The sequence below is a fragment of the Gossypium arboreum genome, chromosome 3 (genome assembly GCF_025698485.1).
Source record: "Gossypium arboreum isolate Shixiya-1 chromosome 3, ASM2569848v2, whole genome shotgun sequence".
In the NCBI taxonomy this organism is placed as follows: domain Eukaryota; kingdom Viridiplantae; phylum Streptophyta; class Magnoliopsida; order Malvales; family Malvaceae; genus Gossypium; species Gossypium arboreum.
The window spans coordinates 129,528,001-129,544,847 of NC_069072.1; the positions used below are offsets into that span (position 1 = coordinate 129,528,001).

Consider the following 16,847-nt stretch of genomic DNA (forward strand, 5'->3'; position numbering starts at 1 on the left):
TCATTCATCTGCGTTTTATTTTATTTTATTTTATTTTATTTATATCAGGTAAACACCAGGAATCAAACTCAAGGCTAATTTCAACTATGAACACAAGTCCTTTACACCTTCACCACATATGCACCAAAATCCTGAAAAACTAAATTAACCCTGATGCAATTCAACTTGATCACGTTGAAAATTCAAATCTCAACCTTTCGAATAAAATCACTATTATAAATTTCTAGTGTAGAAAATCTTGAACACACGAATGGAACTTGAGCAAAAAAAGAAAAAATAGAACATGGCTCCAATACATGTATCAAGCCACTATCTTTAAGGTTATATTCGCCCCCATCTATTTTCAGTGTACAAATGGTTCCAAGCAAATTAACCTCGAGGATACAATGAAGCCAATGATTATTTGTGTTTTGCATTGACGAGAATAACCCACTAAGCTCTAAGCAATGTATAGCAAAAAATTCTATTTCTACAAAGAATTTCAAAGAATTTCTGTAGTGACTCTTTATAGAACAATCTAATAATATTAGAAAATTAGGAAGTATAAAAAAAACTTTTAGAACTTGTTAGTGTGATTTCCAAATGAAATCTCAACCCTATTTATAGGAATTTTCATATCTCTTCGTAGAGACATCATTCAATAAGTGTATTTATGAATAAATAAATAATAATAATAATTCATTTAATTTTATAACTATTAAAATAATATTGTTTGAATAGTTATAATTCTTTTTAAAAATCAAATGATATAACTTTTGACTAATGACCAAAAGATTTATCTTTTGATTAATTACCCATTCATTTATAGTTATTAGAATACTATAAATATTTGAAAATGTTCGAACAATCTCCCCATTTTCAAAATATTTAGATTTTGATATTCTTAAAAATTAATTTGCATAAATGAATGTGTCTTACGATTAAACCTTCGCTTAGTGAAAACATGTTAAAGTTAATCGAAATTGCATGGTAGATTAAGCTTTGAACCAACTATTCTATTTGATTAATTGAACACATCTCACACAATGATTTCAACATCGGTCAATGCATAATATCTAGGGACACTATTATGGCCATGTGTTTGTGTCCTCTTTTCATGAATGTTGCCAAAGCCAAGCCCTTGAGCTCCTAGAAACAACCACACTTCCACTCACATAGGTAGATCCCATCAAGAGTGTTCCCGTGCTTATAATACTCTAACATATTTATGTTATGGGTCCATTAATAGTACATTACTCATCATTCCCTTATCATTACGAGTACCTAGCACTTTAATCTTAGAATGGATTTATTTATAGTGCTAACAGTCACAAACTGATGATTTACTTTGTCTTATTGAACTCAAGACTTGACAATATACCAAGCATTGAGTCGAGTTTTCATCATGGGTGATTCTAATTAATGGGCTTGAGTCTCATCCTTTTTGAGTTCCTTTTTGCTGCATCTCTAGCAAGACTTTTTTGTCAAAGGATTTGCCAAATTTCCACTTGACCTCACATAATTAATAGTGATCACTCCATCAGAGATTAATTGTCGGACATAACTATGTCTTAATCAAATGCGTCTAGACTTTCCATTATATACTTGGCTATATGCCTTTGTTAGAGTAACCTCACTATCACAATGGATAGAAATAGATGAATTTAGGTTGCCATGGTGGAATCAGCAATACATGTTTGTTTCTTAGAATACCAAGAAATGGCTCCTCCACCAAGAATGAAGATCCACCCACTAGTAGATGCATGATCTTCCAAACTTGTAATCCAACTAGCATCCGAATACCCTTCTAAAACTGGAGGATATCCATTATAACATAATCCATAGTTAATAGTTTTCCTTCAGTAGCTAAGTACTCTATTCAAAGCTTGCCAATGCAAACTACTTAGATTACTTGTTTACCTACTCAATTTCCCAACAGCATATGCAATATCTGGTCTTATACAAGTCATTATATACATAAGTCAACCAATTAGACTTGCATATTTTAATTGATTAATTTTTTTACCAACATTAGATACAAATTTTATTTGAGGATTCATGGATGTAGATACTGGTATACAGTTGAAAAGATCAAACTTTTTAAGCACCTTTTCAATGTAATGTGATTGTGATAAAGCTATAGTGCTTTCATCTCGGGTTATTTTAATCCTAAGAATAACATCTGCTACACCCATATCCTTTATAGCAAATTTTTTTGACAATAATTTCTTTGTGTTTTCTATTTGTTCCAAATTCGTGCAAAAAGTGAGCATGTCATCTACATATAAGCAAATTATGACACCTTTTCCATTTTCAAATTTGCTATATATGCACTTATTAGATTTATTTATTTTATAGCCATTAGTTAAAACAACCTTACCAAACTTTTGGTTCCATTACTTTGGTGCTTGTTTAAGTCGATATAAAGATTTAACAAGCTTACATACCTTATGCTCCTGTCCTGGAACAACAAATCCTTCCGGTTGTTCCATGTCACTTCCTCTTCCAATTCACCATTTAAAAATGCAGTTTTAACATCCATTTGGTGAACAACCAAATTATATATAGAGGTAAGTGATATTAAGAGTCTAATTGTAGCAATTCTTGCTACTTGCTACTGGATCATAGGTATCAAAGTAATCAATACCTTGTCTTAAATTTATCAATGGTTCTATCGACCTTCATTTTCTTTTTGAAGATCCATTTACAATCTATTGATTTGGAACCCGGTGGAAGATCAATTAAGATCCAAATTTGATTTTCCATTATTGAATTCATCTCATCATTTATTGCTTCTTTCCAAAAAACAGAGTCGTGAAATTTCATTGCCTCTTCAAATGTAATAGGATCAGATTATGTATTATAACAATAAGGTATCTTATTGCATATAATATCACATTTTCCTTCTACAAGAAACATAATGAAACTGGTCCAAAATCTTTGACCTTTTTAATCTTCTTACTTCTTCTTAATTCTTGACAAGATTCATCATTATTATCAATTTGTTCCAATGAAATCTCATTCTCATTTGAAGAATGAATCAATTGTTGTGGCTGTAATTATCTTGAAATAAAATTAAATCTATTTTCATAAAAAAAATAGCATCTCTTGATTTAACAACAATATTAATTGAAATTGAATCATTTGGTTCAATTACCATGAACCTATATGCCTTGCTATTATGTGCATATCCTATAAATATGCATTCAATTCCTCTTTCACCTAACTTTTTACATTTAGGTGTTGGAACTTTGACAATAGCTCTACCACCCCAAACCTTCAATAATTAAGGTTTGGTTTCCTTTTCTTCCATTGTTCATATAGGGTTATTTTAGCTTCCTTATTAGTAACTATATTCAATATATGACAAGCTGTTAGAATAGCTTCTCCCCAAAAACCTTATCCAAGACCTGAATATGATAACATTGAATTTACCATTTCAGTCAAGACTCTATTTTTTCTTTCAGCTACACCATTTTCCTGCAGTGTGTAAGGGGTTGAAACTTGATGGACAATTCCAGTGAATTCAAAATAACTTGGATTATATTATTCTCCATCTCTATCCGATCTTAAGCACTTGATAAATGATTCACACTGAAGTTCAATTTCAAATTTATAAACTTTAAATTTATCAAGCGTTTCATCTTTTGAATGCAATAAATATACATAACAATATCTAGAACAGTCATCAATAAAGGTAACAAAATATTTCTTTCCACCTAATGTAGGAGTATTATGCATGTCACATAAATCACTATATATCAAATCAATCAATTTTGTTTTCCTTTTAACCTTAGGGAAAGGATTTCTTATAATTTTAGTCAACATATATGTATTGCATTTTTCAATATTATTATTAAAAACAAGAATTAAATCTAACTTATACATATCATTCAATTTTTATAATTCAAATGACCTAATCTATAATGCTATAAACAAAAGATTCAACCATATAAGTAGAAATAATATTTTTATTCTTATTAATAATATTAAGTTTGAACATACTCTCATACATATACCCTTTCCTACAAAAATTCATCCGTTAGACAAAATAAACTTATCTGCCTCAAAAACAAGTTTGAAATCAAACTTATTCAACAGACTTCTAGACATTAAATTCTTTTTAACTTCTGGTACATAATATACATCATTTAAGGTCAAAACATTTCCATAATTGAATTGTAGTTTAACAGACCTTTTGCGTTTGATTGCTGTGGTGGAAGAATTTCCTATGTACAAGACATTGTCATTTTCACTTTGTGTGAACTTTGTGAACATGCTTTTGTCTTTGCACACATGTTTGGTTGCTCCGGTATCAATTCACCATGTATTATCATATTGTGTCATATTAATTTCAGATATCATTGAAACGAACTTTTTGTTATTATCAGCTTTAGAAGATGATTTCTTCTTTAAAAATCAATATTCATTCTTGAAATGTCCCGGCTTACCGCAATGATAGCATGAGCCCTTTTGTTCTTTCTGAACTTAAGTGCTCTATCAGTCTGTTTGAACTTTCTCTTGAATAGTTTAGTAGTTTGTACTTCCTCCGTAACATGCACTTTGGCATTTTCATAATTTATATTTTGATTTTATTTTTGATATTCTTCTTCAATACGAAAATGATTTGTCAAAGCCTCAAGAGATATTTCCTCTTTCTTATTTTTTGACTTCTTTTAAAGTCTTTCCAAGATAGAGGAAGTTTGTCTATTATGGAGGATACAACAATCATTTCATCCATTTTCATATCATATTGCTTAAATTGATTCAGCATCTTATCAATATCATGGAATTGTTCCATAACAAAACAACCATCAACCATTTGATAATTATTGAAACAACTGACAAGAAATTTCTTACTTGTAATATCTTCGATCATGTATTTTGTGTCCAATTTGTCCAATAATTCTTTAGCAGTGACCTCGTTTTGGTAGGTGTCGAACAAACCATCAAATAAACCATTTAATATGTGGCTCATGCACATGTAATCAACTTTGTCTCATTCTTGCCTTTCTCGTGTTGCAGCAACAAATTCGTTTTCATTCTCTTTAGGTCTTAGAGTATCCAAAACATAAGCAATCTTCAAAGTTGATAATAAGAAGTGTATCTTTTTTTTGCCATTGTCAGAAATTGCCACCATCAAACCGATCAAGTTTGACAAAGTTGGAAGCCAACTCCCTTAGTGTTCCACTTTCATGTGTTGTGATAGTCATCATGAAATATAACCTTAAAAATTGTTAGTACAAATCTCCAATGAGGAAAATCTCGAATATACGAATGGAACTCGAACAAAAAAAGAAGAAATAGGACAAGGTTCCAATGCGTGTATCAAGTCACTATCTTTAAGGTTATATTCGCCCCCATCTATCTTGGTGTGCAAATGGGTTCCAAGTATATTAACTTCGATGATACAATGAAACCAATGACTAGTTGCATTTTGCATTAACGAGAATAGTCCACTAAGTACTAAGCAATATATAACAAGAAATTCAATTTCTACAAAAAACTTTTGCAATAACTCTTTATAAAACAATCTAATAATATTAAAAAATGAGGAAGAATAGAAAGAACTTTTAGAACTTGTTGGTGTGATTTCCAAATGAAATCTCATTCTTATTTATAGGAATTTTCATGTCTCTTCGTAGAGACATCTTTCAATAGGTGTCTTTATGAATAAATAAATATAATAATTATTCATTTAATTTTATAACTATTCAAATAATATTGTTTGAATAGTTATAATTCTTTTTCAAAAATCAAATGATATAACTTTTGACCCATGACCAAAACATTTATCTTTTAATTAATTACACTCATTCACTTATAGTTATTGGAATACTATAAATATTTAAAAATGTTCCAACAGTCACTTCATTGTCTAACCAGCTCAAATAAAAAATCAACTCGGGTTATTTCATGCAACCAAACTCCTTGGAGACGATATGAACAATAGTAAATTCTCTTTCAATGTTAGAAGTGAAACGTGAAAGTTAAGAACAGAAATAACTAGTTATTATGGACCAAAATGTTTACTGTTCCATTCATCTCCATGATAGAGGGTAGAAAAAGCGTAAACGACCTCTATGAGGCTTGCACTTTTCCCAAACAATGATTCGATAAGACACCCTATAGGAACATTATAGCTGAAAATGAGAAGCATTCACAATACGAGACATCTATATTTTATTATATAGGAACATGGGTGTGGTGACTTTCAAGATTACAGCATTTGACCATTGGGACCTTGCAGGAAATATCTTCCACATCTCACTTCCCTAAGGATGTATTTGTAGCTCCATTAGCAGCAGCAACCCATTTGAGCACGGCATGAGAATATATCACATTCTAAAACAAAATATAGCCTGGCATGCTTACACAATGATGCATCATCTTCAACTCACATACTTGAAACTACATCAGTATCATGCATCATACAGCATATATTAAGTAAAACTGAAGCAAGTTCAATGCAGCACACAGTCGAACTCATTATGAACACCAAAATTCAAGCCTTTGTTTATTACTTAGTTGAGCAGTCATGAAATTTGTCTAATACCAATATCTCAAATAAAAACCCCAACTCTATCAAGAGCTATTGCTGAATTTTCGTCCAGATAGCTTCTCAGACTCATAGAGTATGTGGTTAATTAGTCCCCTTGCAGCACTGCAAAAGAAAACAACAAACGTTAAAACATTGCTAAAGGTTTCTGAAAGAGTTAAAATTCAATATGCTGCATATATATCTATGCACATGTATCCCCTTCAATACAATATGAAGATATCAAGTCGCATATCTTTGAAATTCTAGCCAAAGTGGTAAAATGATTTCTCTCTTGTAAGACACCACAGATATATAATTACATTCTTCTATTCAAGCAGATCACAAAAACAGATCGCTTGAAAATGTAAGAAACAAGTCAACTTAAGACTTACTCATCCTTCAGCTTCTGAATCTTCTCTGGATCCGTCTCATGCATATGCTTTTTGAACTGCTGTCTCACCATATCAACAACCAATGCTGTATTATGTTGCTGCACGGTAATTTAAATATTGACTGGAAGTTAATTTCCATATTCACTATATATTAGAGGCAAAATCAAAGTAAGTATATGCTACAGTTTCATTATGTTTAGTAGCCTGTGTAAGTATGCATACAAACAACTCTACAGTCTACCGCCTCAGCTACACAGAAATCTTGTCAAAATAGAAGCTGCAAGTTCTTGAACCAAAATTTAAGCCCCATTTATCAAAATTGTTCAACCAGGTCCATAGATCTCCAAAGACTATACATTTGCTTGATAAAAATAAAACACCATCCTTTACTAGCAGATTTGCAGCACAGACGTACAAACCTTGTAATGTTCACTCAAAGTGAATTATGAAGCTAACTACCAGGGATTAAGCCCCTGTGCTGGCAGCTATGAAGCTAAGACGAATAGAAGACCTTGAAAAGCTATTCATGTCATGGTGGATCAACAAAAACCTGGGTCCCATGAATATCACTACCAATTTATTTGTTCCCAGTACATATTTCCACCCTGAAAATATCTGTAAATGCCAACTGTAGAATGACATATCTTCCTTTTCAATGTGTACAACTATAAAAGGAAACACAAACGATTAACATGCATTATGATTCTTCTGACTAAATTTTCATTGTCATTTGAAAGCACTTCCCAGTTTCATTAATGGTGATGCAAACATATTCATCCTCATCCTAGCTTTTCTGTTCTCGGAAGTATTAAGTCAGAGATAAAATCCCCTTAGCTAAGCAAAAAAAATCTTAAAAATTACCATTTACCCATTCCAAAACATTTATGGCAATCTAGAATCTGCCGGGGACTTCTATTGCAGCCAGCATATTAGAAAGATAGGAATGGAACTTAAAAGGCCTCCATTTCCATTAGGTTTGAGCTTTAACATGAAAATTAGTCTGCAATTCTCTTCTATGATAAATCTCACCCATTATTGCCCTAACAGTACATGATATCAAACAACCAACCAAAGAGATCCCAGCAAACTACTTAGTAAATAATTAAAAACCAAATATGATCTCAAAATTGTTAAAAATTAATACAGTTTTATAAAGTGACCAACTCATTCCAGCACAGAAAACGGAAAAATTATGAAGGACTAGAGGCTAGAGGTACAGTATTGAGGTTACCTTATGGCCTATATATTTAGCTCTTCGAAGACACTCCCGGTAAAGCTGAAACCAACAAGTAAATCCGCAAAAAAATATCAAAAACCATCATTTCGATTACAGTGTATTGATTAATAAAAGAAAACGAGGTAATGAAAGGATACTAACTCTGATAACGTTGTTAGCAAGCTCAGGGGGCAGCGCTGTTTGTAAAGACGGCATTTTCTTCTTCTTATCTGATCAAATAATTCACAGACATGGCAATAAATTAAAAGTGCACTGAGAAAATCAAAATTCTAAAGAAAAAAAAAATGAATCGAGGGAAGATGATGAATACGAAGAAGGAACCTCGTGCGGCAGCTTAGCACCAAGGAAACTGGAAAAGCCGGCGAAAACGAAACGATTGATAGGCGGAGTTGGGTCTTATAATATTGGGCCTTATACATCGGTTTTTGTTTTCTCTATTATATTTGAAAACTTGGTGACAGCCTGGCCCAATACAATTAATAGTATCTTATTTATTATTTATTATTTATCAATTAATGTTAGGTGAATTTATGGTTTTTAGTCCCTGTTATGCTTAATTATGACTTTTAAAAATAATTCACATCCACATTTTAATACAACTATTAATTATTTTTATTAATTAATTATTTTATAAAATTCAAGATATTAATTTTAAAAAAAATAGAGATAGGAGTATACAATTTTTTTTATAAATAACTGGGCTGGATTAATAAAAGAAACAAATCAAAAAAATAAGTCTGACCCATCAAGGCAACCCAGCAAACAATGAAGCCCAATCCGAAAAAACAAAAGAAACAGAAAAAGGAAACTAAAAGCAAAATAAAACGAAACCAGCCTGGACAAGAAATGACTCCACAACTTCTCTGTGTTCTAGAATTATCTTTTCAGTTCCTCTATCGATTCATTTTCCAAGCGCAGATCTCCTGATGAGAGTTCACCATTTCTGCACTCCTAACCGATTCAATCATCGATGACCATCACTCAATCTAGTTCTCTTGCTCGATGCGTACCTAGTCCGAAAGATCTTCTAGCAAACTCCGGTATTGCTCTTACCAGTAAAATCTCCAACCTCCGTTTTAACGATTCCGATGCTATCACATGAGCCGACTGATTATCTGTTCTGGAAATGTGCCTGAAATAAATTTCTTTGAAGTAGCGTTCATGTTGATGGATATTTCTAATAATACTGCCAATTTCAGATCTGTCATTTTCTTTAGATTGACATTTTTTAATGACCACTAATGAATCTCCTTCGATCTCGACCGTGTCGATTTCCAAACGTCGACCCACTGCTATTGCTTCCGCACATGCTAAAGCCTCCGCCGCAAAAGGGGACTCAACCCCTTCATGCAATGATGACTTGGTAAGCAGAGCTTCCTCCCTTCCATTTCTAACAATAACACCTGAACTTGATCTAAACTCCTTTTGGTCAAAAGCAGCGTCAAAGTTAATACGGATGAAAGGATCTTTAGGGGGAGTCCATGTTGACAAGATATTTCTTCTGGTAATTTCCTTTCCTGCTAATCCATCTAACTCTAGAAGATAATTCTTAGTCAATGTTACTGCCCATTTTCCTGTGTTTTTGATTCCTTCATGAAGAGCTTTGTTTCGTTCACTCCAGGTTATCCATAGAGCACAACAGACCAGCCTATAGTCACAGGTCGCGCCTGTAACTGACCCTATAGTAAGGAGTGTCGAAAAGTACAATTTTAGAACTCCGATTCATAAATATTTTTAATAAATAATTACTAATTACGTTCCGGGTAGAAGTTAAATTATAATTTAAAAATAATTAAAGGGACTTAAAAAGTAATTTTATCTTTGTTTCTTTTAAGTGGACGGTAAATATGTTAAAACAATTAATAATATGATATTTATATTATAATAGTTAGTAAATTTAAAGTATGGAAACATATATTATATAATATATAATATATGAAAAAACATAATATATGTAATAATAAAAGAGATTAAAAGAAAGTAAGTGGAAAAGGAAGAGAAAGACATGCAAAATAAAAGAAAGAAGAAAAGAAGGAATGACGCATGGTATCTAAGGGTTTTATGGTTTAAATTTAAATTGGTTAGTAAATTTAATTTTTTTGTAGTTTTTATATTTTTGGAATTTTGGTGCTTAATATTATCGACTCATGTTGAAATTTTAGTAATTATTAAGATTTTAAATGTTAATGTTGGATAATTTTAGTATTAAGGATTAAATTTATAAATTTATAAGCTAGAAATAAGAAAGGATTAAGTTATAGAATAAATTGTAAATTTTGTGTAATAGGGATTAAATTGTAAAAAAATAAAATTTAGAGATTTAATTGAAAATAGGAAGTTAAATTTAGCTTAAAGTGAAATTATTATAAAATATATGATTAAATATGAAGAATAAAAATTAGTCTCGATTTAGGAATTAAATTAAAATTTAAGTAAATATTGAGTAAAATTTTAAATAGTTAATGTGAAATTGAATTGTGTTGAATTAATGTATTTTAATTATTTTAATTTCAGAACTAATATTGTACTGAAATTTTCGATTAAAAAGGGAAAGGATAAAATCGACGTCGAAGAACTCAGAATCTACGATTTGTATTTCTATAAATCCGAACTTAGTTGTTAATTGTTTTAATTCGATTCAATGCGCATTTTGATAATTGATTGAAATGGATTGAATTGGTATATATATTATGAATATATTGATTATTTGAATTGAAATGAATATATGTGTAAATGTGAGAATTGGATATTGGTTGTATTTGAAATGTAAAATTAAATCCTATTAATTGTATCTGGCTGAGTCAGATATAGATGGTATGTCATCGAATAGGAAAAGTTTAGGGATTTCTTCGACTTCGAGTCGATTAGGCACTGGGTGCCAATTGGCTTTGATTAAATCGATGAGACACTGGATGTCAAATTATATAGCATTAGGCATAGTTATTATTTTGGATTTATCCGATGAGGCACTGGGTGCTATACTGGTATGTTGGTTAGATCCGTGTATCCGTCTAAGTTCGAGCCGTGTTAATAAGGGTAATTAAATAATAAAGTTTTGTAATAGATATTGAATTATATTGTATATGAATTAAAAATGAGATAGTGATTTGAAGTATGAAAAAAAAAGTATGTTGTGATTAAATAAGAAAGTTATATACTCATGAATTGAATGTTGAATGGATAATGCCATGGTATAAAAAATTGTGGCTTGATGTGTGAAAAGCTATTTATATAGTAAGTGTGTGAATTGGGATATTTGTTAAATAAATTGAATATGATAACATGTATAAATTGAATATAGTAAGAAATGATATGCTATTATGTATGAATTCAAAAGGTTGGCATATGTTAGTTGTGATATTAGACATTAATACTTGTTTATAATTCAATTGTGCATTTTGTATTCTCTTATCTTTAAATGTTCAAATTATAGAAATATTATTGAGTTTTACTTAGCGTACGGTTTTGTTTTCCTTGCACAAATTAGATATTTTTCTTCTGATAGTCGATTCAGCATCCAGCAACGATTCCAATCTCAAATATGGTGATGTTTACCTTTTGTGTTGACATGTACCTAAGATGTCAAGTTGAAAGTTATTTTGTGGATGGATTGTAAATGAAATTATAAGTGTAATATTGGTTTGAGTATATAAATATATGTTTGTATTTGAAGCCATAATCTGGCATGTTGTTTTGAACAAATGTTTGTTATATGTATGTGAATATAAGTTGATGTTTTAGGTAGATATGAGTTAGACCAAATTGATGAAATTTGGCATGTTTAAAATTTTGATTTGATTGATGCATTGATGATATATTTTGATGATATAATTGTGGTACCAATGGGGGTACATTTGTTAGGCACTTAGGATGATTATTTTTGCATGTTTTGAGTATGTTTGATCGTGTTTTAAATAGATTAAACGAATGATTTTTGAGTTGTTTAATGCCTAAAAAAGTAGGAAATGATAAACTTGTGGTTTAAAGCACATTTTAGGTCCATGTGGCCAGACACACAGGTGTGTAACTTGACCGTGTGAGACAAACGGCTAGTACACGGGCATGTGAAGTCATTTTGAGAGTTATATGGCCTAGCACACGAGCGTGTGACTTGACTGTGTGACTCAAGTTAGTGGGTTACATAGGTTGAAACATAGCTATGTGTCTCTACTTTGAGTGCTCATATGGCTAGACACGAGTTGTAACACCTTAATCTCGAATACGGAGTACACTAATACTAAGACGTTACATAAGCTCACCGGAGTAATTTAGCAAAATTTTCAAATAATTTTCAAATATTAAAATACATTTTATATTAGAGAAAATAACATACATAGTTATACTAAAAATAGTAATAAAAGTAGTTATACAAAATATGTGAAGCTCCAATATCATCGTATATCAAAATAGTGAAAATAACAAAAATAATAAATGAGTTATAGATCTACAAAAAAATACAAGGCCTTAGGAATACAATACCCACTAATAGATAAGGTATTGTACTCTGAATATGTGATGTTAGGAGTCTCTCGTCGATGATGTTCCTCGTTCCTCGAACACGAACAAAAGTCTATAAATCTGAACATTAAGACAATTTAAAGGCTGAGCTTTACAAGCTCAGTGGTACACAACAAATATACCATACTTCAAGTAATTCATAAATATAAGCATGCAAATCAAATGTATACATAGAAACATGACACGAGTATCGAATAATTAAATCATGAGTCATTAAATCTACATAACCAATTTGCTTGCCTATCAAACTGTCAAACTTGTTAAATTGTACATATTGCTCAAATAATTGGGTATCCGGATAGTCCCGCGCTACTTATGGCTGCTAGTCAAATAATCCTGGGTATCTGTAGGGTTATCCCGAACGCTACTAATGGCTGCTAGTTAATTTAAAGTTCGAAGGTTGAGCGCAAACAAAGCATCAAACATATAATCACAAAAAAATACAACCATGACGTTCGAGTCTCATGCTCGTTTCAACTTGCTTATCATTCCAGTTAAAATATTAACTAATGAGATGTGACAGTCTACCACCTTGACATTCTGATATTTTCTCATTAAAAAAGTAATAACTCTTAATATATAATCTAAATTGAGCACCGTTTGTTTTAAACGAAACTAGACTTTTGTAAGGTTATAGAGATATAAGGCTCACTTCCTATTTTATCTTGTAAAATTTTTGGTGATTTTTCAAAGTCACTGATAAATCTGTTTTATAAGAATTTTACTGCCAGATTTTTATGACCTTTCAACACTAAAAAATTTATATCTTTTAAAATATAAATCAAAATCGATCTCTATTTGTTCTAAAGGAAACTAGACTAACTCACGGTTACAACTATGTATAGATCACTTCTTAATTATTTTTACAGAATTTATGGTGAATTTTTTAACTTACTGTTCATGTAATAATTTATTTTTAACAAATTTCACAACTAAATTTTTAGCTTTATTTTTAAATCATTCAAACAAGATTTCTACCCAAAGACATATAAGATGCATGTATTATCACACAAGCATCGTATTTATGACTTATCAAGAAGTATAGGAGAGTTAGAGGGTATCACCTTGATGGAAGAACACCTACAAAGTTTCTTGCCTAGCTCTCCATCACTTTGCCTTTACCCTTAGCTTTAGAAGATTCACCACCCTCTTTAACTAATAACCATGTAACACATAAGATTTCCCACAAAAAAATAAAAAAATAAGAGTTGATAAGATGTAAAAATACATACTTTAAATAAATAAATAAAATATGAGAAGATGGGTAGAGACTTCTTCAAACTCAAAACCTTCCAAACACCCAAAAACCTCCACTTTCATCCTTAATGAACATAAATATTTTTTTTCTTCCATGAAACTTTTTTTTTTAAAATAGATCAAGACTCGTACCTTTTTTTAGAATTGAAAGATGAAAAAAATGGTGAGAATTCACTCAAATCTCTCTCCCTCTACATGACTTTGCTAAGGAAAAAAAATATATATAGAGAGAAAAGAAGAAAAAAAATGAAGAAATGTAAAAAGAAAAAAAAAACAATAGTAATTATAATATAGAGAAAAATAGAGACAAATCTACTTTATCCCGTACCTCAATCTACCAACCCATCTTTTCTCATTAATTGGGAGAAGATTTTTATTCAAAAATAGTAAAATCACCACAGTAGCCATCTATCTTCCCCCTATTTCACATAAGCTTCCCAATATCTTTAATTTCTTATAAAAATGTTCAAAATTCACCCAAATTAATTCTAATAAAACCTAATTCCAAAATAAATATCAAGTCAACACTCGAACGTTGACTCGAGAATTTGGGGCCATTACACAGGTGTGTGACTTGACCGTGTGACCCCTGTAATTAAATTTTTCTTTTTCTTAAAATCTTAAATGATCCCAATTTAGTCCCAAATCGTTTTTAAAGTGATTTTAGGCCCTCAAAGGCTTGAATAAGGGACTTTATGCATGTTTAAGGATGAATTATATTATAATTATTGAAATGTTTCGAAACCAATGAATTATAGATTACATTTATTTGATAATGCTTTGAAATTCTATTCCAACGACGGATACGGGTTAGGGGTGTTACAATGCCAGTCTGAAAAACCCAGGTTAGCCACTCTTGAATATTTAACTAGATCTGAGATATTATTTATGACAAGTTGAGTTCATTCCATGTCTCTTTTGATACTTTACATTCCCGAAAAATATGATTGATTGATCCTGGGCCATATCCGTATCTAGGACAGGCTAAAAGAGTTCTAATTCTTTTGCTATATAAATTAGTGAGAGTAGGCGAATAATTTCATGAAATTTTACAGACTGTAATTTTCTACTTTGTGTCAAGTTTAAGTTCCATAATTTAGTGGCTACTGAGATCATTGTAAAATAAGAACTTCTGTAACTGTTGAGGAGAATTTTGTATGCGCTCCTCACTGAGAAGGTGCCTGATAGTTCACCTCGCCACATAACTAAGTCCTCGTGCTCTATTCTAACCAACAAGATTCACAATATTAGGTTAGCATCATTCTCTTCGAAGGTACATTTAATAAGATTCACATTTCAAACCCTGCGTGATTGGTCAATCAAGTCATAAACTGTAATTAAGTTAATATCATTAACTATTCCATCTACTTTGTAATTTGCAGCCCCAGCAAGCCAAGAATCCTCTTCGATTGAGATTCGATCCCTTTTCCAACCCTCTAACCAATGCCTTATTACAGCAAGTTCTTCGTCGACCAAATACTTAGCCAGGTATAAGAAGGTAAACCCCCTAACCGAGCCTCCAAAAAATCACAATTCGTGTAATATTTAGCTTTAAGTATGCGGCTTAACAACGATTCAGAATTATTAATAAGGAGCCACCTTTGCTTAGCTAATAATGCAATATTAAAAGAAGATAAACAACGAAAGTCCAATCCACCATTTTTTTTAAGATCACATAGTTTCGTCCACTGACACTAATGAATGCATTTCCTTCTATGACCCTTGTGCCACCAAAATCGCGCAATAATGCCTTCCAACTTCTTACAAAGCCACTTCAGTAATAGAAAACAAGACATTGCATATGTTGGAATAGCTTGCAAAACCTCTTTAATAAAAGCTTCCCTCCGTCTTTGTGACAACAACCTTGTGCTCCAATTATCTATCCTCTTTTTAACTCGATCTTTCAATATCTGGAAAGCAATTTTCTTTCGCCTTCCAACCATATTTGGAATACCTAGATATCTTTCAATCTCATTTGATTATTGAACCCCCTAAATTTTTTATATTCAATTTTGCTTCTTTATTCACGTTTGGACTAAAACAAACGATTGATTTATCGTAATTAATACATTGACCTGAAAAAAGTTCATACTCCTTTAGAATTCGTTTTAAATTATTGGCCCCTCTATTATTAGCTTCTCCAAAAAGCACACAGTCGTCTACAAATAAAATATGTGTAATTTATGAACCCATCCTACTTGCTTTGGCTCCTTTGATCAACCCGTTTCCCAAAGCCAACCTCATAAGAGTAGATAAACCTTCACTACAAATAAGGAAAAAAAAGAACTTAATGGGTCTCCTTGGAGAAGTCCTCTACTCAACACAAACCTCTTCCCCACCCTCCCATTCAATACCTGAGAATAAGAGACCAAAGAGATACACCTTATAATTGTTCCCATCCAACTGCTTACAAAACCCATTCGCTCCATTATTTGTCTCAAAAATCCCCATTCCACTCTATCATACGCCTTGCTCATGTCAAGCTTAAGAGCCATAAAACTTTTCCTCCCTACCCTTTTTTGTCGAAAAGAATGTAAAATTTCATAGGCCAATAAAATATTATTAGAAATTAATCATCCTGGCACAAAAGCACTTTAGGCCTCATCAATGCAATCCTTCAAAACCCTTTGGAAATGATTACCTATCATTTTAGCTATAATCTGATAAAGAACCGTGCATAAACTTATAGGCTTAAAATTCGCTAAATTCATCGTGCATGAATTTTTTGGAATAAGCACAATGTTTGTAAGATTTAGAGGAGCTAAGGTTTTACCTTTATTTAAAATTTCCAAACAATAAGAAGTGATATCCTTACCAATAATATACCAACATCTTTGAAAGAAAATTACTAGGAAACCATCATTCCTAGAAGCCTTTGTAGGTCTCATACCATTCAAAGCCTCTAAAACCTCTTGTTCATTAT

At 31.4% G+C, this 16,847-nt stretch overlaps 1 protein-coding gene and 1 long non-coding RNA gene across 3 annotated transcripts; both read right to left on the reverse strand.

The window, feature by feature from the left end:
* Positions 1-5,989: 5,989 nt before the first annotated feature.
* On the reverse strand, positions 5,990-8,594 carry LOC108474739 (uncharacterized). 2 transcript variants are annotated; one of them, XM_017776749.2, is made up of 5 exons: positions 8,471-8,594; positions 8,291-8,358; positions 8,144-8,188; positions 6,913-7,010; positions 5,990-6,643 (listed from the first exon to the last, which is right to left on the reverse strand). In XM_017776749.2, exons 2-5 carry the CDS (start codon positions 8,342-8,344, stop codon positions 6,565-6,567), a joined length of 276 nt encoding a protein of 91 aa, XP_017632238.1. In that variant the 5' UTR covers positions 8,345-8,358; positions 8,471-8,594; the 3' UTR covers positions 5,990-6,564. The 2 variants fall into 2 exon arrangements, with proteins under 2 accessions (XP_017632238.1, XP_017632239.1); XM_017776750.2 differs by having other exon boundaries at positions 8,460-8,546.
* Positions 8,595-12,457: 3,863 nt separating this feature from the next.
* Positions 12,458-14,210, reverse strand: LOC128290412 (uncharacterized). Its single transcript, XR_008280248.1, has 3 exons — positions 14,057-14,210; positions 13,732-13,822; positions 12,458-12,727 (listed from the first exon to the last, which is right to left on the reverse strand). It is a non-coding gene; the product is annotated as an uncharacterized LOC128290412 (long non-coding RNA).
* Positions 14,211-16,847: the final 2,637 nt, after the last annotated feature.

What these genes read in the sequence shown, in the direction of transcription:
- LOC108474739 (XM_017776749.2), bottom strand. Translation starts at nt 8,344, where the DNA reads ATGCCGTCTTTACAAACAGCGCTGCCCCCTGAGCTTGCTAACAACGTT. An exon ending in TTGCTAACAACGTTATCAGA is followed by an intron (nt 8,189 to 8,290) that starts GTTAGTATCCTT and finishes TGTTGGTTTCAG; the next exon opens with CTTTACCGGGAGTGTCTTCG. An exon ending in ATTCAGAAGCTGAAGGATGA is followed by an intron (nt 6,644 to 6,912) that starts GTAAGTCTTAAG and finishes TTTCTTTTGCAG; the next exon opens with TGCTGCAAGGGGACTAATTA.